Below are 27,782 nucleotides of genomic sequence, written 5' to 3' on the forward strand. Positions count from 1 at the left end.
CAGGCCAAGGGAGATATTAGGCTTCAGGCCAAGGGAGACATTATGTTTACTAGGCTTCAGGCCAAGGGAGATATTAGGCTTCAGGCCAAGGGAGACATTATGTTTACTAGGCTTCAGGCCAAGGGAGATATTAGGCTTCAGGCCAAGGGAGACATTATGTTTACTAGGCTTCAGGCCAAGGGAGATATTAGGCTTCAGGCCAAGGGAGATATTATGTTTACTAGGCTTCAGGCCAAGGGAGATATTAGGCTTCAGGCCAAGGGAGATATTAGGCTTCAGGCCAAGGGAGATATTAGGCTTCCAAAAGTCCACTCTTTGAGTTGGTAGAGTAATTTCACCCTACCTCACTTGAATAAGAGCAAACTGTGATCCTCTCTACGTCGCCCTCATACTTCAAATGGATCCGAGCGGAATACGGAATATGACTCTGTAGCTACCCTGGTATCGGGGTCATTGGTCAGCCGGGCTGTCACTCTGCTCTCTACCAACCCGGGGCTGGCAGGTGACGTGGGTGTTCACGCGGGCCGGTGGAGGGGGCAAGGGCTGACCGACTGAGGTTTTGAAGTCTGTCTAAGAATGTACTGCAAAGGTGATGCACCCAGTTCATGTACCGAGACCAGTATTTCGGTAATAAATAAACCGGCAACGTGAGAAACAGCAACTGAGTTGGTGAGTCATTAATAGCAGACACTAAGATATTTTGAGCTCCGAGCCTTGACATTTAGTCTTTGTCCTATTTTCATACTAGCGCTCGTTTCCCTATGCTTTTTCTTTTGTCATTCTTAGCTCTATTCTATTTAAATCTTTCAAATATATATGTACATACATACCAACTATTCGCCTGTTTTATTCTCCACCCATCGATCATCTATAGCAGTGTTTCTCAAAGTGGGGGGCGCGCAGAGGCATGACAGGGGGGGCCTTGAGATAAAAACAAAAAAAAAAAAAAAATTATTACAGAAAATTATCACTAAAGTGCTATCTGTTGCAGTTGCACTGTTCTCCATGAAAATACCATATTTGGATAAGTTTGACCATTTCTCAAAATCTGAAAATCATTATTTAATAAAACACAGAAAAGGATCACCAAGTTACTCTCGATAAAAAAAACTTTACAGACAACATTGAGACAAAGCTTCCTGACACATCTCCATCCAAACTCTTGGAAGAACTCATTGAAATCTCATCTGATACCACCTGGAGAGCTAGTTTCAGAGTGTGGTGCTGAGTACCAAGTATCTCATGATGCAGCAGTTAAGGTGTTGATACCATTCAGCACCACATATCTGTGTGAAGCTGGCTTTTCATCCATGACAGCTCTGAAAACAAAATATAGGGCCAAGTTGAGCCTTGAGGATGACATGCGTGTTGCCTTGTCAAAGACTGACAGCAATAAAGACTGTTTGCTTATTTCCTATGTTCGCTTTGTAAATTCCCAGTCACTGAGTGAAGATCTGCTGTTTTGCAAATATGTCAAAAACAGAGCGACAGCTGATGAGCTCTTCAAAATTATTGACAGTTACCTGACAGAACATGGACTGAAATGGGAGAACTGTGTGGGCTTTTGCTCTGACGGTGCGCAGGCCATGGCAGGGAAAAGGAGGGGGCTACAGGCGCTCATCAAGGGGGTCTCGCCAAACGCGCAATGGACGCACTGTAAATTCACAGAGAGGCGCCAGCGTCAAGACAGCTTAGCCCTGAGCTGAATGAGGTTTTGACAGTTATAAACGTGGTAAATTTCATCAAAACCCGACCCCTGAAAGCGCGCCTGTTCTCTGCGCTGTGTGAGGAGATGGGAGCTGACCATTCTGCAGTGCTGTTTCACAGCGAGGCAAGGTGGCTCTCGCGAGGGAAGGTGTTGTCAATTTGAAAGGTCACGATATCTGTGTTATTTCAATAAATTTAAACATGGCCCATTTCATGACTATTTTGTTGGGGTGAGGGGGGGGGGCCCAATATATTTTGGTCCGCCAAAGGGGGGCCTGACAGAAAAAGTTTGAGAAGCACTGATCTATAGCAACACTATTATCACCGACATCCAAGTTGGGGGATCCCCCTTGAACGGCCCTTCTAAAGTTTCTCTACTCATGATGGGTTTTTGTTCTTGATTTATTGTGATGTTTCTTCTTGACGACTGGTTTAACTCATTCACGGCCACTAGCTTTCGCCATCTGCACCGTTTGGGGCCAGCGTTAATGACCATTTTACCTATGTTTGCAGACCCATCGTGTGTTCTGTATTATAGCTATGGAGACAATAGTATGGCTCATTTTACAGGCATTGTTCATAGTCCATTACTGACTAATCAGCTCATTTCTACACACTGTAGTTTGTTACACGCTACACACTAAACAGTGGCCCATTTCCGGAATAATCCAGTCTTTTTCCATAGATCGCGAGATCTATCATTATATGCAATAAACCCGAATCGTTCTGGTTGATTCTGGTATATAACATGTACATATGTACCTTCACAAAATCATCTAGGGGGGGGGGGGGGGGGGGGTAGTAGTCTTAACCCGAAAATACGATAGTTCCAAAACGCTTGGTTTATGTCCGGTAAAGTAATACACTGTGATCGTTACATAAACATGTTTCAGGTTCGGTAAAATAGACATAGGGGTCCTTACCTTAGCCAGAAGGTAATCCAAAAAGAATAATTCCAATGATCCCATCGGTGATCGCGATTACTCGTTTATATGTAACTAATTACACGTGTTTACGGGACACTATAGGTTTTGAGGCGAGCAGATCTGCTAGCGATTGCTTTGGAAGAGCTCCTCCTCCTCAGAGCAAGTCTCGATAGTCCGGTTCATTCATGGACCCATTTATTTCCGAGTTCAAAAGGTAGGCGATACTGCCACCTGGTGATATTCGATCTGCATTGCAATTCCAATGTAGGTAGATGAATCATAAACAGAGGGCTCCGGGTGACCGTATAGAACGTGGATCAAAGGAAAAGATCAAAACCTGAGTATACTCAGGTTTCTGGCACTCAGCGCATGGCGAGATAACCTGACTATGGCCGTGAAAGAGTTAAAGACGACTTGTCCAGCCCATGAGGACATTACCTTGTGATTTCGGGGTTTACAAATACATTTGATTTGATCTGTAAAACTACCCGATACATGCCGTGTTGTTTATGTTTAAAATGAAAAGATCTCTCTCTCTCCCTCCATTAACAATGGATACCAGGCACCATTGGTGACTGGAAGAACCACTTCACGGTTGCTCAGAGTGAGAGGTTTGACCAGGTCTTCCAGAGGGAGATGAAGGACTTTCCCCTCAACTTTACATGGGACATCAATGACATCGTACCTGTGTGATGTCATCAGTGTAATGCCATCAGCAGTCACACACTGAGGCTGGAATTACAAGAGGGTGGGTGGGTCAGTGTTGTCATAGAAACGTTCTGCGAGAACGCTAGGGGGCGCAACCTCATCCTCTTCTTATTATTCTACTACAGAGGAAGGAAATAGATGTTGTCTTTATGGTTACCGATTTCATGGTATTGTATAATTTTCTTATGAACTCATTCTCAAATGAAGTTGCTGCAAATTATGCATCAATGAAAACAAGTATGTACCTCACTGCTGGACTGGAATTAAAACATTAAAAATAATTTATCAGTATGAACAAAAAAAGATTACAATGTATTTCACTAGTCGCCTGCGATGCATCGACTGCACTAATATTGCGCAATGTTTAATGCAAGAATGAATTGCTAATGTTGTACTTTTATAAATGCGTGTATACATTTATAGTACTACAATTGTTTGTTTATATTAATTCATCGGAATCAAGGGTCTAGTCACTAACCAAGTTTCCTCGACAACATGTGGCAGTTCAGCATCACGGCAGCGCTGGGACCAGATCCTACTTAAAGGTGCTATAGAGTATAGACAACAGCCACAGATAATTCAACCACTAGAGCACCAGCATGTCTTTCATCCAATCAGGTGCATTCCACATGGGGAAATGGGAAGTAGGGAGGGGATACATGCCTGCAACATGTAAACAACATTCATTTTGGACCCGCAAAACATTGGAATCATAAATGTTTTTTTGGGGGGAAAACAATACTTTTATTCTGCACCTATCTAAAAGCTCTGTGGATGTACTTTTTTTGAAGGATTACTCTACATTGGGGGGGTGCAATGGTACGTGTATTCGTCCCGCGACTACACGGTACAGACGTCACGTTTCGGTACATCCAGCCATACGATCAATACGTCTCATACCACTAGGTGAAACTAGGGATGCACGTTTTACAAATGTATGCTCAATATCTTTACTTTACACTGGCTTACTAACAGTCTTAACACAGAAGGTAATTCATTTAACGTTGAATATCAAGCTTGTATTGCCACATTTAGATGAATAAAACGTTGAAGCTTGTAAAGGCCTGCACTGGGCTGTTTCTCCCCTCATCCCCCTTACTACAGGTGTCCCTGAAACAAAACCATGAATGAATGATGTTTGTCATTACAATAGGCTGAAAATGTTCATCGTTTTCTTGTTCGCCTAATAATGTTAACCAATGGAAAGACACACACACCAACGTTCTTCCGCGATAATTTCCCCCCACAGCTGTCAAGAAAGAAAGAAAATAAAAAAACGCTAACATACTTTTGCTGATCTGGATTGGTCCTCTGAGCTCCTCTCCAGTCGAGCTGGGTGTTTAAATCCAAAATATTGATAAATCCTCTGCCATTGTTGTGTAACATGGCATCTCTTCTCTAGTCTTCTTTCTCTGCTTCACGTCAAGTTAAATCTACTCTAGAAGTGAAACTGAAATGAATATATAAATTATGAATAATTATTTTTCTGTTGTACCGAACTCGTACCGTACCGTGACCACGGTGACCCCAAAACCGAGGTATGTACCGAACCGTGGCTTCGGTGTACCGTTACACCCCTACTCTACATACAAATTGTATCTATAGCACCTTTAAGTGAATGAAACTGATCCCAGTCTACGCGCTGGTGGTTGTTCATTTCCGCATCGGTGACCAAATCCCTGTTGTGTAGAAACCCTGATCTGAATGCGTTCTGCTTTTACATCTCCATGGAAACAGAACTGATTGTTACAACGGGATAAGAAGGATCTTTATTATTGTACAGGAAGTGAAACTTGTCAAGGATGCGTCTACAAAGACTAGGCACATACAGTAGCGTGTCTTGTAGTGAGCCAGTTTAAGGATATTTAACTGCCATGAAGAGGAAGGGAAGCATCTAGGGTTATCAGATTAGACATAAAATTAGAAGGAAAAAAATTATTCCAGGTTACAAAATACTGTCAATACCAGTCGGAACAGAAAACTAACATTTACACACACTGACAGTGGCCGAACTTTAGAATAGAAGAGAATCTGGTTGTTTACCTGTCAACATGTCTGGTGGAATAGCCAAACTAACCTGCCACAGACTAAATCTGGTAGTTTACCTGTCAATGTGTCTGGTGGAGTAGCCAAACTAACCTGCCACAGACTAAATCTGGTAGTTTACCTGTCAATGTGTCTGGTGGAGTAGCCAAACTAACCTGCCACAGACTAAATCTGGTAGTTTACCTGTCAATGTGTCTGGTGGAGTAGGCAATCTAACCTGCCACAGACTAAATCTGGTAGTTTACTTGTCAACGTGTCTGGTGGAGTAGCCAAACTAACCTGCCAGATTAAATGGATCAGTATTTGGACTGGTGGTAGTTTCCCACCCTGACTGCAGTAGAAGACAGCGGTTCTCAACTTGGGGAGTTTGGAGCCCTCAGGGGGTCATCATGTTTATCATCTTTGGCACAGATGCTTTCTTCTTGAGAAAATAAGGAATATTTAAAGTCTAAAGTCCTCCTCAAGTTATTAATAAAGTTAAATAACCTGAAAGGGAAAATAAAATACATTATTTTGGGTCCAAGTTCACCATTCTGTCTATGCTTGAGTATGTAGGGAGGGTCACTAATAGGAATCCTTCTATTCTTAGGAGTCGTGAACCAAAAAGGTTGAGAACCACTGGTAGGATAGTGTTAACTCACTGCTGCCCTCTGGTGGACAGCCATGGTTTTTCTCCAACTGTAATCTTAAGGCCAGGGAGTTGTTTCAAGTCATGCATTACATCAATTCAGCAACAGACGCAAGTTTAACATACATCTGTTGATTTAATCGCTCCCAAGGTATGAATGAATAATCAAGGCTGCGTAAAACCCTTTCGACTCACAACCCAACCATCACTTAAGAGTCTTTATCCCTAGAAAATAAACATGGGGGTTGGTTGGTCTTGGTCAGATGGCGATATATTCCATCTGGTGACGAGGGGGTTAGTCTTGTCTTAATGACGAGAGTCCTCGCTCTTATTCCTGCCTCAGTCCTCATCGCTGCCCATCGCTAAAGGGTCAAAGTCCGGGTCGTCCTCATCCAGGTCCAAGTCTTCGATGTCCTGGAACAGAGACTCGTCCACCTCAACGCTGTTCCCGCCTGGAGCAGAGGCAATGAGACAAGAATTTTATGAATCACTTAAAACATGAACTGTACATGAACTGTCTATTCTCCATGTCTAGTGTCTACACAAACTATGGATGCAACATGTAATAGCCTTGTGACAAACCGTCAAAAAGGGCTTTCGTTTTTGAGATACCCCTACCAGAGGTAGAACAAAACGGAACATTTTCCTCGTCTCTAAGGCCTCCCATATATGAAGTGGATTCTTGTATAAAAATTTTTACTGATTTTTTTTTAAATTGATAGAAAATTTGATACATCCCAAAACTAAACAAAGAGCTCAAATAAAGCCTGGCCATATGGGAGTTGAGGCATATGAACTCACTTAAATTAATAACACAAGCTTGGGATATACCTCTACATTGATTGATTGAAAACAGATTGCAGAATGGGTACAATACAGTACGGCTCAATACACACAATTGTTAACCCTTTCACTGCCACACGACAGAAGGTTAACCCTTTACTATCACACAACCGACGGTCGCCGTGAAAGGGTTAACCGTTTTGGTAGTGCAGCAGCGAAAGGGTTAAGGGGATGCAGACCTTGTTTACATCAGGGTCCCCCATTTTCAATTCATAAGGACATTTATGACATACACAACATAGATATACAGATATATAACATGACATTTATGACATACATGACATACAAGTATACAGTACTGTTACATTTGTGACATACAAGATATGTAAATATACAGTACTGTTAACACTTTGACCGCCGGGGTTAAATTCATAATTTACCATCCCTCGCCAGCCCTATTTAACATGGAGAAGTTCCCCTTCTTTGCAGGGCTATAACTTTTTAAATTGTATTGCTAAATTGACATTACCATGGCCCATTCAAAGTCCTATATCTATTGTTCAGGGTGTAGCAACGTTATACTTTTTCATTCACATATTCATACTAAAATACGGTCTAAAGTATAAGTATGTTTTTATCGTTTTCTGCAGCTTTCTCCAGAACGTGATTTATAGCCCTAAATGCATTATATTGATGATTGTATACAGTTTGATAGCAATCGGCGCGAGATAAAAAATTTCAACTGCACGTACTTCTAGAAGTTACTACGTATGATCTGATGTTGACCGGATGGGCGGGGGGTCGTTTATAATTCCGTGGGCAACGTTATATCATTCATCTAGTGTGGGTGATATGATCATTAGAGCAGTTAGTATAGAAGACATTAAAAAATAACGCTGAAACTCACCGTAGCTTCCTCTCGCCGTTGGGAGATGAGCGTGGAACAGAATTTTTTCTATTATGGGATGTAGAAATACCCGATCCATTTCCAGGTTGTATAATAGTATATACGTCCAAATCATGTTTATCGAGTTATTGGCAACGGATCGCTATCCATTGTGTCGAGATCGAGTCCCGGGACCTATAGCGAGTGATCGGACCAAATTGAAATGAGCACCAGCTTCCACTTCCCGTTTCTTCCCTGGGCGATCAGGCCGATCGGCCACCAGATGGCGCTCTTGAACCGTTAGAGTTGATAGGGGCTCACCAGTACATCTCATGTCTCCGGGGTTCGATCACAGATTTTTGAAATATTGATATCAAAAGACGCTGTCCAGCGTCAACGGCAGAATGAGCATTGATTGAACAGACCTTTGCCCCACAGGTCTGAGAAGAGGACCTGCACATTTTACTTGTTCCCCAAACTCTTTTGCATGGCCCGATTTAAAATGATTCACGACAGTAGACATAATGCTAACGTTAGCAGGAGCCATATAGCCAGCCCAGTAGTACTATGACCCGGACGAGCAAGGCATATGTTGCCGCGAGTGACGTCACGGCCGTGCTAGCGTCTGATAAGCTTTTTTTATTCGTGTGTGCATGTTATTCGTGCATGGACCTTTTTAACCCTTTCTGAGTGGCATTTCCGGCGTCAAATGGAAAATAATAAATAATAAAATTAAATACCAATGATGTAAACTACCCATAATTGAAGAGTAGGGTTTAACCTGCAAGTTGGGCTTTAAAGCCTTTACTTTTCACACACACAAGTTTATTTTGCCAGAGGAATCAAACCATTATTATTTTTATCAAAAAGGACGTTACTGGAGCACACTGATCACCTTTAGAAAAACTTGAATAAGGTGCAAAAGATCAATCTGCTGATTATAGGCTAGAGCAGGGGTGGGCAACTTTGTATATGGTGAGAGCCACTAAATGTCCACACTCAATCTGGGGGGCCGCATTGTTTATCGGCAGTCCCGCCAGTAGTACCCCATCACTCAAATAGTCCATAATAGTCACAGATGTGATAAATAACGCATATAAATTATAATAATTTGTTGTAACTTTGTTTTTATTCCATTTAGTAATGCTTCATTTCAACTTTATGAATTTATAAATACAGCTGAATTTGAAAGTATTGCTGTGTAACCCAAATATATATACAAAAATTACAAATTATAATTAAGGCTTCTATTCAAATAAATGTATGAACTTAAAGCCCACTGCTCAACAAACACAAAGCAGCATTCCTGCTGCATTTCACTACAACAGTAAATCAAAAGTGCAATAATAAATGATTGTTAAATGTATAAACTTTTATCCTGCTACTAAACAAAACATTCCTGAGTGCCTCAAACTGGCATGACATTCACCCTCCCCCCACAGTGGGTCAATAATGGTTCTGTCTTTAATGAGACACTTGTGGTCTCTCCTGTTGGCGCACAATAGAAGGAATGTCAACTTCAATGTTTGTGGATGCGATCTGCATCAGATGAAATAACGTTTCATTTTTGTGTGCGCGCGCATGCACATCCGTGCGCGTACTTCTGCTCAGAAAAGTGCTGGGACGGCGTGGTACCGCGTGGCATGACCACTGCACCCCTGATTATTAGTGACCCACAATAGATTGAAATTATGTTAGCGAACTTACCTAAACGCCACTCTGCCTTAGAAGCCTGGCGAATCCTGTGTGTTTTCCTTTCATTGCGGGTGCTCCATCGGTAACAACAGTGGACAGTTTATCAAACCCCCCATATTGCTGCACGGCACTTTCAACAGTGTCGAATATGTCCACACTAGGGCTGACCCCTATTAGTCGAATAGTTGACTAATCGATCGAAAGGAGCCATAGTCGACTGCCAACCTCTTAGTCGAATGCAAAAAATATATATATATAAATATTGGCCTGGGGCCGCATGGAGCGTGGGTGAGGGCCGCATGCGGCCCGCCAGTTGCCCCTCCCTGGGCTAGAGAAAGGAGAGGGTCCTTGTCTGAACATGTTTAGTGTGTGAACTCTCAAGTTTGACTCATTATCAAAATAAACTCAAGTGGATGTAAATTTCAATAAAAGGTGTCCTATTTCAATTTCAACCCGATTCAACTAATGTTTTAATGTTTCCATATATGGAATATGTATCAATATATTAACATTATGTAATGCTACCAGTACTTTTACTCAAATTACTTTTCTCTGCAGTAACATTACTTGAGTTGAATTTGTCAGTATTCATCTCACCTAGGGATGCCCCCCGAAACCCGGTTCTAAACGGGAACCGGTTCTAAATTAGAAAAAAACAGAGTATTGATAAGATCCAACGTTATCGGTTCTGCTATCGGTAGGTACTCGAGAAATTATGGAGTTTTTTTCAGAGGAATTTAAAACATTGCAAACGAATCTTGTTTGCCGCTTTCTCTATCTCTGGTCTCTCTCTCTTTCTGCGCGAGCAGCGGGGCTGTGCTGTGCTCTTACACACACGCACATACGGGTCAGTTAGTAGCCTACAACTTGAGTTGTTCTGAAGCACATAGACAGCTCTGCTCTCATCATAGCGGAGAGAACGAAACGTTTGAAAAAAGCATGCATAGCACGACCTGTGTAATATTAAGTTACACTGCTATCTTAATGTTAGCAAGCTAAGCATGCATAGCGCGACGTATGTAACATTAAGTTACACTGCTATCTTAACGTTAGCAAGCTAAGCATGCATAGCGTGACCTGTGTAACATTAAGTAACTTGTGTTCCGTGGGGAAAGACCGTTCATCACTGCATACAACTTGGTTTAATCCAAACGTCCATTCAGAAACTTTGTATTATGAAATTATTCTGGGATGTCTGACTATTTCCCTATGCCTTGGTGCGAGTTCAGCTGACACTGTTGACACGCCCACTACGGCTCACACACACACACACAAACAAACAAACAAAAACAAAAACAAAAACAAAACCAGATCTTACCATCTTCAAGGAACTGTATATCTGATGTGTCCAGGTTGTGGTCTGTTTCAAATAGTTTTTTGCCTGGTAAGAAGAAGAACAATAAATAAAGATGAATACATTTTAGAAGTTAATTTCACATGTTCCTGTTTTTAGATGGGAGTCAGATTAAATTTGATTCAGGGTGTTTTAGTAAAAAGGGTTTAGTCAGTTTGATTCTGGGTGTTTTAATAAAACATATTTAGTCAGTTTAATTCAGGGTGTTTTAGTAACGAGTCTTTAGTCAGTTTGACTCGGGGTGTTTTAGTAACAAGTGTTTAGTCAGTTTGATTCAGGGTGTTTTAGTAACAAGTGTTTAGTCAGTTTAATTCAGGGTGTTTTAATAAAGTGTTTAGTCAGTTTAATTCAGGGTGTTTTAATAAAGTGTTTAGTCAGTTTGATTCAGGGTGTTTTAGTAACAAGTGTTTAGTCAGTTTAGTAACAAGTGTTTAGTCAGTTTGATTCAGGGTGTTTTAGTAACAAGTGTTTAATCAGTTTGATTCAGGGTGTTTTAATAAAGTGTTTAGTCAGTTTGATTCAGGGTGTTTTAGTAAAAGGTTTTTAGTCCATTTGATTCAGGGTGTTTTAGTAAAACGTGTTTAGTCAGTTTGATTCAGGGTGTTTTAGTAACAAGTGTTTAGTCAGTTTGATTCAGAGTGTTTTAGTAAACAGTGTTTAGTCAGTTTGATTCAGGGTGTTTTAGTAACAAGTGTTTAGTCAGTTTAGTAACAAGCGTTTAGTCAGTTTAGTAACAAGTGTTTAGTCAGTTTGATTCAGGGTGTTAGTAAAAGTGTTTACCTGTCAGTTTGCCTTTCCCTGCCTCAACTTCTTCTTTCTGATGTTTGCTCCTTATATCAGCCATCTCCAACTCAAACCTCGCTTTCCACGCCAAGAAGTTTTCAATCGTGACTACTGTGCCTTGGAAAAGCACCTATCATTCATTCACACACACACAACACACAACACACACAACACACACACACACACAAGGGGCAGGTGAGAGCAAGGCCGAGAGCAAGGCTATTGAAAGGCCCTTTGGAATATTAAACCATTGTCATCACAGTATCAGTACATTACTTACCACTATTATACATCTGCTGCTAATGTAAGTGTGCTGCTAATATACTGTACGTCTGCTGCTAATATACCGTGTCAGCTGCTAATATACTGTACGTCTGCTGCTAATATACTGTACGTCTGTTGCTAATATAAGTGTTGCTAATATAAGTCTGCTGCTAATATACTGTATGTCTATTGCCAATATAAATCTGCTGCTAATATGTGCCTGCTGTTAACACATTGAGAGCTATGCCCATATGACCAAATTAGGCCGTTCCGTGCCAGCGCTTTAGTCAATGTGAGAGGACGGGGAAATTTGCGAACGCTTAAAATATATATGGCTATGGGTCTAATAAACCCATCGCTTATCAATGACTTGCTTGCAGTCAACATGTACAAAACGGATTGTTTTTTCATTGGTACATTTCCGTTTTATACCGTTTTGAATACAAGTATAGTTTGAGATTTCTAGTAATTCCAGAGAAATCTGCGATAATAGCTCTTTAGTGGAATATAACGTTATTTTCAGCCCGGTTGTTTATTCATTTCACGGCAATCCATCTGCTCAACATATCAACCCATACTAAATAAAGCCGTTACTGACGATCAAGGAATTCTAAACGACCCCCCCCCCCTTTCCTTCACGCATGATGAAGCATAATGTATACCGATCATATACATTTGAATTTTTTATATATAGCGTGTATAGGAAAGAAACGCCAATCGATAATCTATCATATGCGTCAGGGCCTATAACTCGCGTTTTAGGAATTACTGCAGAAAACCTTAAAAACATACTTATATTCTCGACGGTATTAACACAACAATGTATGAATGAAAAAATATAACGTTCCCACATCCGGAACGATAGATACCCGATGTTGAATGGGCCATAGTAATGTCGATATAGCTATAATATTTAAAAAGTTATAGCCCTGCAAAGAAGGTAAACATCTCCATAGGGTTACAGCACTGGCAGACTGGGCATAAGGATGGGCATACTGCGTGGCAATCAAAGTGTTAACACTTCCAGTGCCGTTAACGTAGAACTACGTTTCTGTGGCCCAGTGCTTGAGTGCCGGCCACGTCACAGAAACGTAGATCTACGTTTTTGCTTCGGTATTTCTTTTATTCGCTATTGCCATTCATAATTCATCGGGGCACCTTGTGCATGCTGTTATGAATGTGTCTGAGCTGGCAGACGGTCAATACCGCCCTCTAACGCCTTCGGCCGCTATTGCACTCCATTATAAATGATGTAGTTTCTTTTCTCTACCGAGCTGGGGCGTGGCAAGCGCTTGTAGGGATGGCTTGGACAACTGACCCCGCCCGCCCGAGCGCCCCGCTACAAGCCCCATTTCATGGGTGCACGAGGAGACATAATACCAATAATCTAGCGTTGATTTCAGGAAGATTCGATAATCAGGCGAAAAATGACAACGTGATAACTGGATTCCACTAAAGGGCTATTTTCGCGTCTTTTCCTGGGATTACTAAGAATCACCCAAACTATACTCAAGTTCAAGTTTCAAGTTTCTTTATTAGTTGTCATACAGAAGGACAGAATACTTTTATACAAAATGCTTCTTTCTGTTACGCTCCAGAGACTGTGCTAGACAAAAATAGATAAGTATAAAATAAGTATAGCAAGTATAAAATAGAAGTCAAGTACGTAGACAAAAGTGTTCAGTATATACATATATACAATGCTCAATGCAGAGTAGAAGTAACTGAGTTACCATACAATATACTATACAGTGCAAAGCAGAAATGGGATGAGGTACAATTTAGGTACAATTTACAGTAAGGTGTAATGAGGTATGGGTTGTAGTGCAAATTCTTTACCAATAAATATAAAGTGTGTTTAGGTGTTCTAAAGTGGTTAAAGTGGGTGCTGCAGTGAGTTGTTTGTTTAAAGTGAGTGTGTGCGTGTGGATGTGTGTGCTGGGAGTGCATTCGATGGTTGTTACATAGTGTTATTGTTCGTTGAGCATCCTGATGGCCTGGGGATAGAAGCTTCTTCTGAGTGTGTGTGTGTGTGGTCCATGTCAAGTCCTTGGATACAGGGAGCTAAATTAACTTTTTGACTCACCGGCCAGTGGCGGGTAGATGGGAAGAATCTACCCGCCAAGCAGATTTCTTAACTGCCAACTTTTTTTTGATAAAATATATATATTATATAATAATACTTGTAGTTGTATTATCTGCGAGACATCGCCACCTCGCTGTCTGCAAACAGCTCCACTGTCTGTGTGTATACTCTAGTGGCCTCCAGCTCCAGCAAGGATTCTCCGGCGCTACAGCTGGACCCTAAACTCTTACATTCAGCATGAAAGGATTCTCCTACCCTGCACCTGGACCCTAGTCAGCAGCGCTGCAGCCCTCATGCGATGTAACTGGACACTTGCAGTTGTTTATGTCGGGAGCTATCAGAAGCTAGCCAGCTGGATAACGTTACACAATGCCTCATGTATTAAACTAAAAGTGAATCGTTGACTGGGTCATTTTGTAACAGTAGCTAACATCAGCTCACGGAGGTCTCTCTGACTAGAGTAGACTAACATCAGTCACGGTGACTGTGTGTTTACATGCAGCATACAGAAACAGGTAGGGGAGGTTTAGGAGCAGCAATGCGCTCAGACAGCGAGTGAGAACTCCGCTCAGAATTGGATCATGATTTTCGGTTTTCACATGACCATTTGATTGGCCGCCACACGGCGGTCAGTCCTCTAAGTGGGAGGCGCCAAACGTAAAAACTGCCCGCAAATGGCGGGCGGCGCTCTCTAGTTTCGGTCCCTGCTTGGATATGTGGACTCCGAGGTACTTAAAACTGTTCACTCTCTCAACCGGTGCCCCGTCGATGCTGAGGGGGCTGTAGTCCCTGACCCTTGACCTCCTAAAGTCCACAATCTCCTCCTTTGTTTTGCTGACGTTCAGGGAGAGGCTGTTCTCTTGACACCATCCCGCTAGAACCTTGACCTCCTCCAGGTAGGCCCTCTTGTAGTTTGCAGAGATCAGGCCCACCACTACTGTGTCGTCAGCCAATTTGATGATTGTGTTGTTGTTCCGCTGTGCCACACAGTCATGTGTGTACAGGGAGTAGAGGAGGGGACTCAGAACACAGCCCTGGGGGGCCCCTATGTTGAGAGTGATGGATGAGGAGGTGCAGTTGCCTGCTCTCACCACCTGGGGTCTGCCCGTCAGGAAGTCCAAGACCCACTGGCAGAGGTCATAGTTCAAGCCCAGGTCCCTGAGCTTGGCTATGAGTTTGGAGGAGACTATGGTATTGAATGCTGAGCTGTAGTCAATGAACAGCATTCTCACATAGTTCCCCTGCCTCTTGTCCAGGTGTGATGCTGCTGTGTGCAGCACATGGGCTATGGCGTCCTCCGTGGACCTGTTGGGGCGGTATACAAATTGCAGGGGGTCCAGGTTGATGGGGAGGGAGGAGCAGATGTAGCCCGAAACGGTATCAAACGGAAATGTACGGATGAAAAAACAATCTGTTTTTTGCATGTTGACCAGAAGCAACTCAGTGACAATCGACGGCGTTATTAGATCCATAGCTATAATATAAAATATAGTTTTTAGCAGTGCAAACACGCCATTCTATCCATTAAATTGAACACTGGCACTGAAGGCCCACAGTGCCCCCTGCTGCCTGGCAATCAAAGTGTTAACTGTGCTTTCCTGCATTCATATTTCGGCTCATCCCTAAATATGCACAGTCATTGTGTAAAGAAATGTAAAACTCATAACAATTCCATGGAATGGACAGAATGGACAGTAGACTGCAGAGGAAAGGAAGACAGTTAAATCTATTTCTCTCATTAGTCTCCTGCACCAAAAGGAAACCAGGGCTGGACATGGCTGTGCAGTGTTGTGCACATGGGATCATCCTGTGGAATTAGTCTACATGTTTATTTATTTATTTAGTTTTTCTGCACATACCTTCTCAGCTTCCTCTGCCTCCCTCTCTTTCCTCTGCTTCTCTTCTTCTCGTCTGTGTTTGATCAGGTCGACTGTTTCATTCAGTTTCTCCTGAACCGCCGTCACCAGGGTGAAGATCATAACCATGCCCAGGTTCTCTTCTGCCTAGAACCAAAACACATAGATGTTGTTGTACAACAACGGTCAATTCCCGTATCTCATGAGATCCTCGTCCTTACCTACAAATCCCTCCATGCCCTTGCCTACAAACTTTTGGGGACAGAGCCTTCAACGTGGCGCCCCCCCTCCCCTCCTAGTTCCCAGTGTATTGTGTCTGTTACTATGGAGTATTGTAATTGTAATTGTAATGAACCAAAAGAGAATGTAAATGATTATTATTTAAAAGAAATGATAATAATTGGGATGTTTGATATTGGCTTTTTTACCGGTACGATATACCGATATTGTCCAACTCTTATTTCCGATACCGATTATCAATCAATACGGATATATGCAGGGTTTCTCCCCCCAAAAAACTGAATAATTTCAGGTAATTAACATTACATATCTCTTGTCGTGGAATTAACACAACATTATGCATACTTTTGACAATAAATAAAATCAGAATTTGTTCTTACTTGCTTGCCTGGGTAAATAAAGGTTAAATAAATGTAAAAAGAAAATGAAAAAAAACAGATACCGATAATTTCCGATATCACATTTTAATGCCAATATCGGCCGATAATATCGGTAGGCCGATAATATTGGACATCCCTAAAAATAATCCATCTTTGATTGTGAATAACACCATGCTAACATTGACCAGATGTGAGAGATTGCCACTGAGCTCATTCAGCACCTTCTTGAGATCAAGTGTACTAAAAATCTAAAAAAAATTAATAAAGGGCAGATGATTTACAGGGTTTTTTGTAGATACAATACTGACTTTTGCCATCCGGACACATGCTATTTGAAATATGAATATAGAATATCAGGCCTATAAATTACCTTATTATGGCTGAGTCATACATCTATGGATCGGGCAGAGTTAAATCTGAATTTAGTATCACCAGGCGCCCGTTACAGGGCAGCAAAGTCCGTGAATGAAATCGACTGCATTACTTTTGTATAATGTCCATAGTGCCGTCATTTTTCAGTTTTTTTTTTCTAGATGTTCACAGAAAGGTAAAGAAACAATATACGTTGTATTTTATGGCAATAACGTTCAGTTATTTTTTTTGACCCGTAAAATATAGTCACAAAAGTAACATCAATGGGTTTTTTTCTTTTTTCATGTCAGCCGGCAGCTTTGCAGCTTTAACAGCGGCTGGTGTGAGCTGGGTAGTGTAGTTTTATGAAATGTTGACGTCCATCGAAAGCCCTGGGTTTCCTCTTTCTTAACACATTGGGCGCCGTGCATTGTACCCATCATTGGGTCCAGTCTGCCACCGCTGTGAGCCTATGGAGATGTTTACCTTCTTTGCAGGGCTATAACTTTTTAAATATTATAGCTATATTGACATTACTATGGCCCATTCAACATCGGGTATCTATCGTTCCGGATGTGGGAACGTTATATTTTTTCATTCATACATTGTTGTGTTAATACCGTCGAGAATATAAGTATGTTTTTAAGCTTTTCTGCTGTAATTCCAAAAACGCAAGTTATAGGCCCTGAAGCATATGATAGATTATCGATTGGCGTTTCTTTCCTATACATGCTATATTATAAAATTCAAATGTATATGATCGGTATACATTATGCGTGAAGGAAAGGGGGGGGGGGGGTCGTTTATAATTCCTTGATCATCAGTAACGGCTTTATTTAGTATGGGTTGATACATTGATCAGATGGATTGCAAACAAAGAAATGGACAATCAAGCTGAAAATAACGTTAGATTCCTCTAACCGTTCGCCGATGAGACTGGAGGAAAAATATTCCAATTATTTGACATCGATCTGCTAGATCCATTTCCCGTTTGTATGACGCAATAAACACCGAAATCATATAGATTATTGCGTTTCGAAAGCGATCCCATGCACTCGAGTGTTTGTCTGGACCCACGGAACAAGATATTACTGCCGGAGGGATTTCCTCGATGCACCAGCGCCACTTCAAAATTGCGAGAGTGACCCCTCTGCACAAAAAGGGCAGCAAATTAGACCCAGGCAACTACCGCCCTGCTTATATTCTTACCTCCATCTCGAAAGTCATGGAGAAAATAGTCTACGAACAGGTCGAAAAGTACCTGGCGGAAAGAAATCTAATCTACGAATTCCAATCTGGCTTCAGAACGTCCCACTCCACTGACACATGCCTCCTCTATTTGAACGACCACATCAAACAAGAGGTGGACGCGGGCAAATACAGCGGCATGGTCATGCTGGACCTACAAAAGGCCTTCGACACTGTCAATCACTCCATTCTGATTGACAAGCTAAAAGCAATTGGTTTTGATAGTGAGCTGGATGCAATCCTACCTGGAGGGGAGAGAACAGATGGTAGAGGTAAACGGTACTCTATCCCCCCCCCTCACAGTAAGCTGTGGTGTTCCACAAGGAAGCATACTAGGACCACTACTCTTCCTAATTTATGCAAATGACATGTCGTCAGCCTGTGACTGCAACTTGTTCCTGTTTGCGGACGACTCAGCCCAGCTGGTCTCTGACAAGAACAAGTTGCAGGTTGAAAAAACCCTCAGCTCGGAACTAGGCAAAATCTGCATATGGCTCGCTGATAACAAACTATCATTACACATGGGCAAAACAGAGTCCATTCTCTTCGGTTCAAATAACAAACTCAGCAAGACCGACGGCTTCTCAGTTACAGTGGGTGACAATATTGTCACAAGGAAAGACGAAATTACCTACCTGGGTTCCATCCTAGAGGAAAATCTTTCCTGTGACAAAATGGCATCCAATGTAATAAAAAAAGTCAACCAACGAACTAGATTCTTGTACCGGATATCCTCTCTGGTAAACAAGAATACCCTGAAGACTCTGGCAGGAGCACTCATTCAAGGGTACTACGACTATGCGTGCACCTCATGGTACCAAAGCACCTCAAAGGCGCTTAAAACAAGATTACAAACATCACAAAACAAACTGGTCAGACTACTACTTGACCTTACCCCCAGAACCCACCTCTCCCCTGCCCACTTTGACAACCTAGGATGGCTTAGAGTAGACGACAGAGTACAGCAACTTGCAATGGGCCTGGTCTACAAGATACACTATATGACTAAGGTACCCATGTACATGTCAAAATACTTCCCAAAGGTCAGTGAATACCACAACCACTACACCAGAGGAAGCTCAACAAATCATGTTAAACCCAGATTCGGCTCAAACAAGGGACTAAACACGTTTTGCAATTATGACACATCAATGTGGAACGCCCTACCCAAAGCTGTAAAGGAATGTGAATCCCTACCCACATTCAAAACCGCTCTTAAAGAGCACCTACGGGAGGCTGCAATTCGAAACTGGCCACCGTAAATGCCCAAAACCCCCACCACCTCCTAATAGACAGTCTCCTCCCCACCGCATGTATATATTCCCTCCCCACCGTATGGATATTTCTCTCCCACCCACCCACCCCCTCCTAATGTACAGTCCCCTCCCCATCATATGTATATACTCTGTCAGGATCTAGGGGTAACAGTACTGTATATTTGAATACCGTTTATGTCACAAATGTATCAGTACTAAATACCTATATGTCCCTATGCCATAAATGTCATGTATGTTGTGTATGTCATAAATGTCTATATGAATTGAAAATGGGGGACCCTGATGTAAACAAGACAAACGTCTTTCTCAGGTCTGCATCCCCTTAACAAGTGTGTGTATTGAGCCGTACTGTATTGTACCCATTCTGCAATCTGTTAAATAAAGTTTTCATTCATTCATTCATTCACTTCCGGTTTGGCGTGGAGTGTAACTCGCCCGATCATCCACCAGGCGGCGGTATTGAGGCATTGCAATATCAGACAGGGTGCAGCTGCAGTCCCGCAGGGAGGCTGGATGAATTATGAATGCCATGGCGAAAAAATGAAATAGTGATCCCAACACGTTGTTGGCGTTCAACGCATGGCGGGCAATAACGAATTATGATATTGTTGGCGTCCAATGTGTTAAGACTACAACGATTTCATGACGGCGTAATTTCCTCGCGTCTAAATCATCCAGTTTCCGATGCAATGCAGAGATTTTTATAAGCTCATATTTAGCTAATAAAACTTAAAATCATTGGTAAACAAACGTACTGTTGTTTTGATAAGGTTAGGGTCTTTACTCTTGGATACATTTGAAAACGCAACATTAATTAATACGGACTGTATTGATACTCACGGTGCGCAATTCTCGCACATAGTCGCTGTATGATCCATCTCTGTTAGAAATGTGTTTTATTTATAAAAGGTCATATCAACATCAGTAATATTGGTTATCGGCCATAATAGAAATGTTAATATAGGTTATTGGCAACGGCCAATTTTTTTTATATTGGTGCATCCCTAGTAATTTCACAGCAAGTTTGAGTGTCCACGGTGCAACTCCTGTGGACACCACAATGAAGGATCTGAATTAGCTGCACAGGTGAGCAAAATCAACAACAGTGACTGTGACTAGCGTCTGTCCCTAAATCCAAAACACCATATCTACGTCTGGACTATGACTGAGACTGGACACATCCAGACTGGACAGACCTGCTGCTGCAGTAACGCCAGGACTTCCTCCGCGTCAGTGTCTTCCAGGTTCTCCTGGGCGAAGATCTCCCACTGTGGAGGCTCGTCTGGGTACTTCTCCACGTAGGTGAACTTCAGGGTCGCCTCCACCACTGGACAGAGGGAACAGTAGAGGCTTTGAACTTGCACTTATGTAACCCTGCCTGAAGCCTAATAAAATGTATATCTCCCCGAGCCTGAAGCCTAGTAAAATGTATATCTTCCTGAGCCTGAAGCCTAGTAAAATGTATAGATAGATAGATAGATACTTTATTAAACCCCTTGGGGAAATTCAGGGTATCTCGCAGCTCACACAGTATACAGACATCGACAGTTCTCATTCAGTCGTTTCACGTTATGTCTGCATCATGAATTAAAAATAAGCACATGATAAAATTCAATTAAATCATATCTATCAATATCAATAAGAGCGTGATGAGATAAAAGCAGGTGTATAAAACAAGTGTGTAAAAAACAGGTGTATGAAAAACTGTGTATAAAAACAGGTGTAAAAACAGGTGTGTGTGTCAGAGGTCAAGGTCCCCCGCACTATATTACGCTGTTGTACAGTCTGATGGCAGTGGGGACAAAGGACCTCCTATGCCGCTCAGTCCGTGAGTGCAGGGAGATTAGCCGTCCGCTGCGACTGCTGCTCTGCCCCACCAGGGTGTGGTGGAGAGGGTGGTTGGTAGAGCTGCTGCGATTACCGCATTACCGCGGTATCGCTGTTACATCACGGCCACCGCAGAGTAGGCTGAATACCGCGTCACCGCTGTTTTTTATAATAATAATAATAGATTACCCTCCTCTCGTTGGGCTTGCGGCTCTGCAGATATACCCTACTCCTCTATCGAGATTCCAAGCGACCCTATTGGGTACCAGAAAAGTCACGTGAAACATTGCAGACCACTGATTGGTCAGAAGAGAGACGCGTCACACGTTTTTTACGTCCTGAATGTCAGCTCATCACAACACGGCTAATAACGTTAGCTTTAACTCTCCGCCGGAATGGACTACCATCGCTCTTCAGGAGTACTAAACGAGACATAATGATTTTACTGTCTGCAACGAATGTTATAATAAAAGCCCTTCGTTCTATACACTTGTCTGATTGAAAACTTTATTAACAGACCGCAGAATGGGACAACTCAGCACGCTCTGAGCAAAGAAAGGAACTGAGATATGAATAGAGTATTGCTTGCGTTGCTATGGTCCGGTAAATACGCTGGTGTTATTGAACGTATAACTATATAATGTTAATGCCACAAAACGAATGCCTTTATTATAAAGTAGTAACTTTATAGTAATAATAATAAGAAAGGGTCAGGGGGGTTAGGGGTAACCACCCCTGCCCGCGACACCGAGTGAACTGCGCACGACCAGAGGGGAAACTTCGAATCCGTGTTTCACTTTCAATAACTAATGCGTGCTTGCCGAATCCCAAACAATATTCATGCTGCAAAGTCATCCTCTAAAGATAGACATTTAGACTAGAGGCAGGCTATATGCTATAAAGAGTAGACTACTACTAAAAAAAAATGCATTCAAACTTTTTTTTTTTAATTTTTTGTGTGCGTGCGGTAATAACCGCGGCGGTAGGAAATATTTTGCAAATCTGTGCGGTAAGGAAAACATCAATACCGCGGCAGCTCTAGTGGTTGGTATTGTCCATAATGGCCAGCAGCTTGCTCTGCGTGCGGCTCTCCACCACGGTCCCCAGTGGGTCCAGTCTCCTCCCCACCACTGAGCCAGCCTTTTTCACCAGCTTATCCAGCCGCCTGGTATCCCTGGCCGTGGTATTACCACCCCAGCAGACAGCGGCATAGAGCACACTTGCCACCACTGCCTGATAGAACATGAACAACATTTCCCCACACACATTAAAAGACCTGAGCCTCCTAAAGAAGAACAGCCGGCTATGTCCTTTCTTGTAGAGCGCTTCTACGTTTGCAGCCCAGGCCAGCTTATCGTCAAGGTGCACACCTAAATATTTGTATGTCTGCACCGTCGCAATGTTGTTTCCCTGTATATGCTGACTGGTTGCAGAGGTGGTTTTCGACCTGCGGAAGTCCAGTATCATCTCCTTGGTCTTTGTTGCGTTCAGGAGAAGGCCGTTCCGTTCGCTCCAGTCACTGAAGGCTCGCACCTGGTCCCTGTACTCTCCCTCCTGTCCCTTCCTATTCCTGAGCCTGAAGCCTAGTAAAATGTATATCTCTCCGAGTCTGAAGCCTATTCAAATGTATATCTCTCCGAGTCTGAAGTCTAGTAAAATGTATATCTCTGAGCCTGAAACCTAGTAAAGATTATATCTTCCTGAGCCTGAAGCCTAGTAAAATGTATATCGTCCTGAGCCTGAAGTCTAGTAAAGCTAGGGTCAAAACACGCAGAGGCACTCTACAAGAAGGGCCAGAGCCGACTCTATGTCCTCAGAAGGCTGAGATCCTTCAACGTCTGCACAAGGATGTTGAGGGTGTTCTACGAGTCTGTGGTGGTGGGCACCTTCTTGTACGCTGTGACCTGCTGGGGCGGCGGACTGAGAGCGGGGGATGCAAACAGGCTGGAAAAGCTGGTCAGGAAGGCCAGTAACATGTTAGGGGTGGAACTGGACTCTCTAGCGTTGGTGGCGGAGAGGAGGTGCCTTGCTAAGCTCAACACCATCATGGACAACCCCTCCCACCCACTACACACAGACTTGGCTGATAGAAGGAGCACGTTCAGTGTTAGACTAAGACTCCCAAGATGCAACACTGAACGACATAGGAAGTCCTTCATTCCGACAGCCATCAGACTTTATAACGCATCACTGTGCCTCACTGAGCACAGGGTGACAGTACTATCCAGCATAATCTTCATGGACTTTTTTCTTTACACTTAGTACTGTAGTGTACACTTACTGTATATATCTGTATATTTTTGCCTATATTTTTTATATTTTAGAATGTACAGAATGTATATCCGAGACCGTATTTTATTATTTATTCTCTATTCTTATACGTGACTTTTGTTTCTGACTACCTAAATGTTTACTGTTAGCGATCTGTAGTGCTGAATTTCCTTCTGGATAAATAAAGTATTTCTATTCCATTCTTATATCTCCCTGAGCCAGAAGCCTACAGTAGTAAAGCTTACAACTTCCTGAGCCTGAAGCCTAGTAAAGCTTATATCTCCCTGAGCCTGAAGCCTAGTAAAGCTTATATCTTCCTGAGCCTGAAGCCTAGTAAAGCTTATAATTATCTCCTTGAGCCTGAAGTCTAGTAAAGCTTATATCTCCCTGAGCCTGAAGTCTAGTAAAGCTTATATCTTCCTGAGCCTGAAGTCTAGTAAAGCTTATATCCCCCTGAGCCTGAAGTCTAGTAAAGCTTATATCTTCCTGAGCCTGAAGCCTAGTAAAGCTTACATCTTCCTGAGCCTGAAGCCTAGTAAAGCTTACATCTTCCTGAGCCTGAAGCCTAGTAAAGCTTACATCTTCCTGAGCCTGAAGTCTAGTAAAGCTTACATCTTCCTGAGCCTGAAGCCTAGTAAAGCTTATATCTTCCTGAGCCTGAAGCCTAGTAAAGCTTATATCTCCCTGAGCCTGAAGTCTAGTAAAGCTTACATCTTCCTGAGCCTGAAGTCTAGTAAAGCTTACATCTTCCTGAGCCTGAAGCCTAGTAAAGCTTACATCTTCCTGAGCCTGAAGTCTAGTAAAGCTTACATCTTCCTGAGCCTGAAGCCTAGTAAAGCTTATATCTCCCTGAGCCTGAAGCCTAGTAAAGCTTACATCTTCCTGAGCCTGAAGTCTAGTAAAGCTTATATCTCCCTGAGCCTGAAGTCTAGTAAAGCCGAGAACCGAGAACAAATCTACTAAAATCTTCTGTGACTTACAGAGCTATCATGGAATGGAACTCATTGCCAAGCTACTTAGCTGAAATAGAATCCAAGGCCACCTTCAAGAGGAAGTTAAAGTGCAGGGCGGCTACGTGGTGCAGTGGGAAAGGCGCTCACCACAAATACTGGAGACTGGGCTCGAACAGGTTCGCCTCGAACAGGTTCGCCTCCCTGTTCGAGCCCAGCGCTCCACATTGCTTTCAGTTTAGCTGGTCGTCCGCACTAATACACATTGGCAGTATTAGGGGGAGGGAAACTGATGGGTGGGGATCGGGCGTTGTGGACAGCGACTCCTACAGGTCGGTTGGTGCGCCTGCGCAGTAGAATCAGGAAGCGACGGGGGCGGGGCCCCTCCAAAGCCCAGACCCCTGACGCTGAAAGATCGAGCCGCACAAGTGGAAAGATGCGACTGCTGTTACCTCGAGTATCGGAGGGGACTCGTGCTATGTATGACTTAGTCCACATTGCAGCCGGCTTGTGGGAGGCAAGAAACAGCGTTCGAGACAGGGGAGGGTTGAATTGGATGATACGAAAAATTGGGGATGGGAGAAAAATAGAAAATGGGAGAAAAAGGTGGATCAAAAAAAAGAGGAAGTTAAAGTGCCATCTACTAACGAGCATGCACTGAGCCCTTATGGCATAGCGGTAAAAACCAATTGACGGTTAGTTGTATTTAAGTTGATGGCAGTGAGTGCTGCTCAGGAAGCACTATTTATTTAATTTTAATTATTATATTTGAATACTTTTTACTAATAAATATCTTGTACAATATCATCCTAACTGATATTGATAATGATGTAATTGATGATGTAATTGATGAAGAAAAAATCTAATCTACGAATTCCAATCTGGCTTCAGAACATCCCACTCCACTGACACATGCCTTCTCTATTTAAACGACCACATCAAACAAGAGGTGGACGCGGGCAAATACTGCGGCATGGTCATGCTAGACCTACAAAAGGCCTTCGACACTGTCAATCACACCATTCTGATTGACAAGCTAAAAGCAATTGGTTTTGATAGTCTATCAGTGAGTTGGATGCAATCCTACCTGGAGGTGAGAGCAGATGGTGAAGGTAAACGGTACCCTATCCCCCCCCCCCCTCACAGTAAGCTGTGGTGTTCCACAAGGAAGCATACTAGGTCCGCTACTGTTCCTAATTTATGCAAATGACATGTCGTCAGCTTGTGACTGCAACTTGTTCCTGTTTGCGGACGACTCAGCCCTGCTGGTCTCTGACAAGAACAAGTTGCAGGTTGAAAAAACCCTCAGCTCAGAACTAGGCAAAATCTGCATATGGCTCGCTGATAACAAACTATCATTACACATGGGCAAAACAGAGTCCATTCTCTTCGGTTCAAATAACAAACTCAGCAAGACCGACGGCTTCTCAGTTACAGTGGGTGACAATATTGTCACAAGGAAAGAAGATATTACCTACCTGGGTTCCATCCTAGAGGCAAATCTTTCCTGTGACAAAATGGCATCCAATGTAATAAAAAAAGTCAACCAACAAACTCGATTCTTGTACCGGATCTCCTCACTGGTAAACAAGAATACCCTGAAGACTCTGGCAGGAGCACTCATTCAAGGGTACTACGACTATGCTTGCACCTCATGGTACCAAAGCACCTCAAAGGCGCTAAAAACAAAATTACAAACATCTCAAAACAAACTGGTCAGACTACTGCTTGACCTTACTCCTAGAACCCACCTCACCCCTGCCCACTTTGACAACCTAGGATGGCTTAGAGTAGACGACAGAGTACAGCAACTTGCAATGGGCCTGGTCTACAAGATACACTACACGACCAAGGTACCCATGTACATGTCAAAATACTTCCCAAAGGTCAGTGAATACCACAATCACAACACCAGAGGGAACTCCACAAATCATGTTAAACCCAGATTCGGCTCAAACAAGGGACTAAACACGTTTCGCAATTATGCCACATCAATGTGGAACGCCCTACCCAAAGCTGTAAAGGAATGTGAATCACTACCCACTTTCAAAACCACTCTCAAAGAACACCTACGGGAGACTGTACAGTGTTCCCCCCCCCAACCCCCTCCAATGTACAGTAAATTACCTAGTACGGTTGTCAATATTCCAATGTACAGTTTTGCTTGCACAGTTGTACAGTGTTCCCCCCCCCAACCCCTCCTACCCAACCCCCCCCCCCCACCCAACCTCCTCCAATGTACAGTTTTTACGTCAAATGTATATACTCCCTTTTCTGGACTATTTTTGTATCACAAACAGTACTGTATTTGCAAATCTGGTATGTCATAAATGTATAGATGTAGCAGTACTGTCTATGTGTATGTCATGTATGTCGTATATGTCCTGATGAATTGAAAATGGGGGACCCTGGTGTAAACAAGACGAAAGTTCTGCAATCTGTTAATAAAGTTTTCAATCAATCAATAAATCAAAGCCTAGTAAGCCTAATGTCTCCCTGAAGGAACACTGCATTAAATGCTCCAATATGGATTTGTTTCCTAAACCCCCACTGGCTCAAATGGATAATTAGATGTGACCAGGCTACATAATAATAACTGTACTTACTTTCATCGTTTTCCCCTTGATCTGATGTGACAGTGATGGTGAAGCTGGTGGGATCCTCAGAGAGCACTGTAGAACAACACATACATTTATGTTAACCCAGAAGTTGAACTTACTTCACATTCTATTCTACACGTCTGTAGACTCTCAGAAGGCTGTGGTGATTTATTATATTGAGTCCTTAGATGATGTCTATTTGATGCCAAAACGTGATTATTATATTGTAAATGCTCATTTTATGTCTTCACTTTATGTATTGATCTTATTCTGTAAATATTATGCTCATGCCTATTTTACTGCTGTGAAGCACTTTGGGCTACAATTCTTGTATGAAAGGTGCTATACAAATAACGTGTATTATTATTAGTAGTGGCATTATTATTATTATTATGTGAACTAACTGACTAGTCTATAGCTCTAATAACGCCATGTGTATCTTGACAGCTCCCTGAACTCCTGGTTGGCTAACGAGCTGCACTGACATTGACACGGGTAGCCTACATATGAATTGAGCATAAAACAGACGGTTAAAACTAAAAAATATACACCTCACCAACTAAGCTACCAATTTATGCCAACAAACTAATTCCTGCGTCAAGACTGTTGAGTTGGCTTTGCTAATAACAGCCGTTTTAATAAACATGATCTATAAGTGACGCTAGCAGAGCCAGTCAGCTAACGTTAGCTTCGACAGCTAGCCGGCTTTCACTTCTTTATGACCTGGCAGAACGTTCAGACCTGTGAAAGAGTCTGGATAGATGGATTCTATCGCCTCCAGCTCGTTCCGCTGCTCTTCTGCGTAATCTGTCATTTTCTTCGAGCTCCAGTTATCTATGAATTAACAAACTCATCCCCGACACAGCGCCTGCTGGAAGAGTAGCGTGCTCAGATCTGGCCCGACGGGGAGCGACTG

At 42.6% G+C, this 27,782-nt stretch overlaps 2 protein-coding genes across 2 annotated transcripts in view; one reads left to right on the forward strand and one right to left on the reverse strand.

The window, feature by feature from the left end:
- LOC311246421 (amine sulfotransferase-like) overlaps positions 1 to 3,752 on the forward strand; it is a gene marked incomplete at its 5' end in the record, with an annotated part of 48,417 nt that extends 44,665 nt beyond the window's left edge. Inside the window, one exon of the mRNA XM_084336578.1 lies at positions 3,196 to 3,752. Coding sequence (XP_084192704.1) covers positions 3,196 to 3,326 — 131 coding nt within the window. The 3' untranslated portion in view covers positions 3,327 to 3,752. The remainder of the gene's footprint in view (positions 1 to 3,195) is intronic.
- A 1,347-nt stretch (positions 3,753 to 5,099) lies between these two features.
- rwdd1 (RWD domain containing 1) lies at positions 5,100 to 27,782 on the reverse strand. The gene is made up of 7 exons (XM_084336327.1): positions 27,608 to 27,782; positions 26,873 to 26,938; positions 20,415 to 20,545; positions 15,726 to 15,869; positions 11,514 to 11,646; positions 10,698 to 10,760; positions 5,100 to 6,467 (listed from the first exon to the last, which is right to left on the reverse strand). The coding sequence occupies exons 1-7, from the start codon at positions 27,678 to 27,680 to the stop codon at positions 6,355 to 6,357; spliced, it is 723 nt and encodes a 240-aa protein (XP_084192453.1). The 5' UTR covers positions 27,681 to 27,782; the 3' UTR covers positions 5,100 to 6,354.

Source organism: Notolepis coatsorum (genome assembly GCF_963971535.1).
Source record: "Notolepis coatsorum genome assembly, chromosome: 19".
Taxonomy (NCBI): domain Eukaryota; kingdom Metazoa; phylum Chordata; class Actinopteri; order Aulopiformes; family Paralepididae; genus Notolepis; species Notolepis coatsorum.

Excerpts from the sequence above, each read along its gene's own strand:
- rwdd1 (XM_084336327.1), bottom strand. The coding sequence starts at position 27,680 with ATGACAGATTACGCAGAAGAGCAGCGGAACGAGCTGGAGGCGATAGAA. Across the intron at positions 26,939-27,607 it reads CTATCCAGACTCTTTCACAG|TGCTCTCTGAGGATCCCACC; the intron begins GTCTGAACGTTC and ends GTTGTTCTACAG. Across the intron at positions 6,468-10,697 it reads TATACAGTTCCTTGAAGATG|GCGGGAACAGCGTTGAGGTG; the intron begins GTAAGATCTGGT and ends CCTCTGCTCCAG.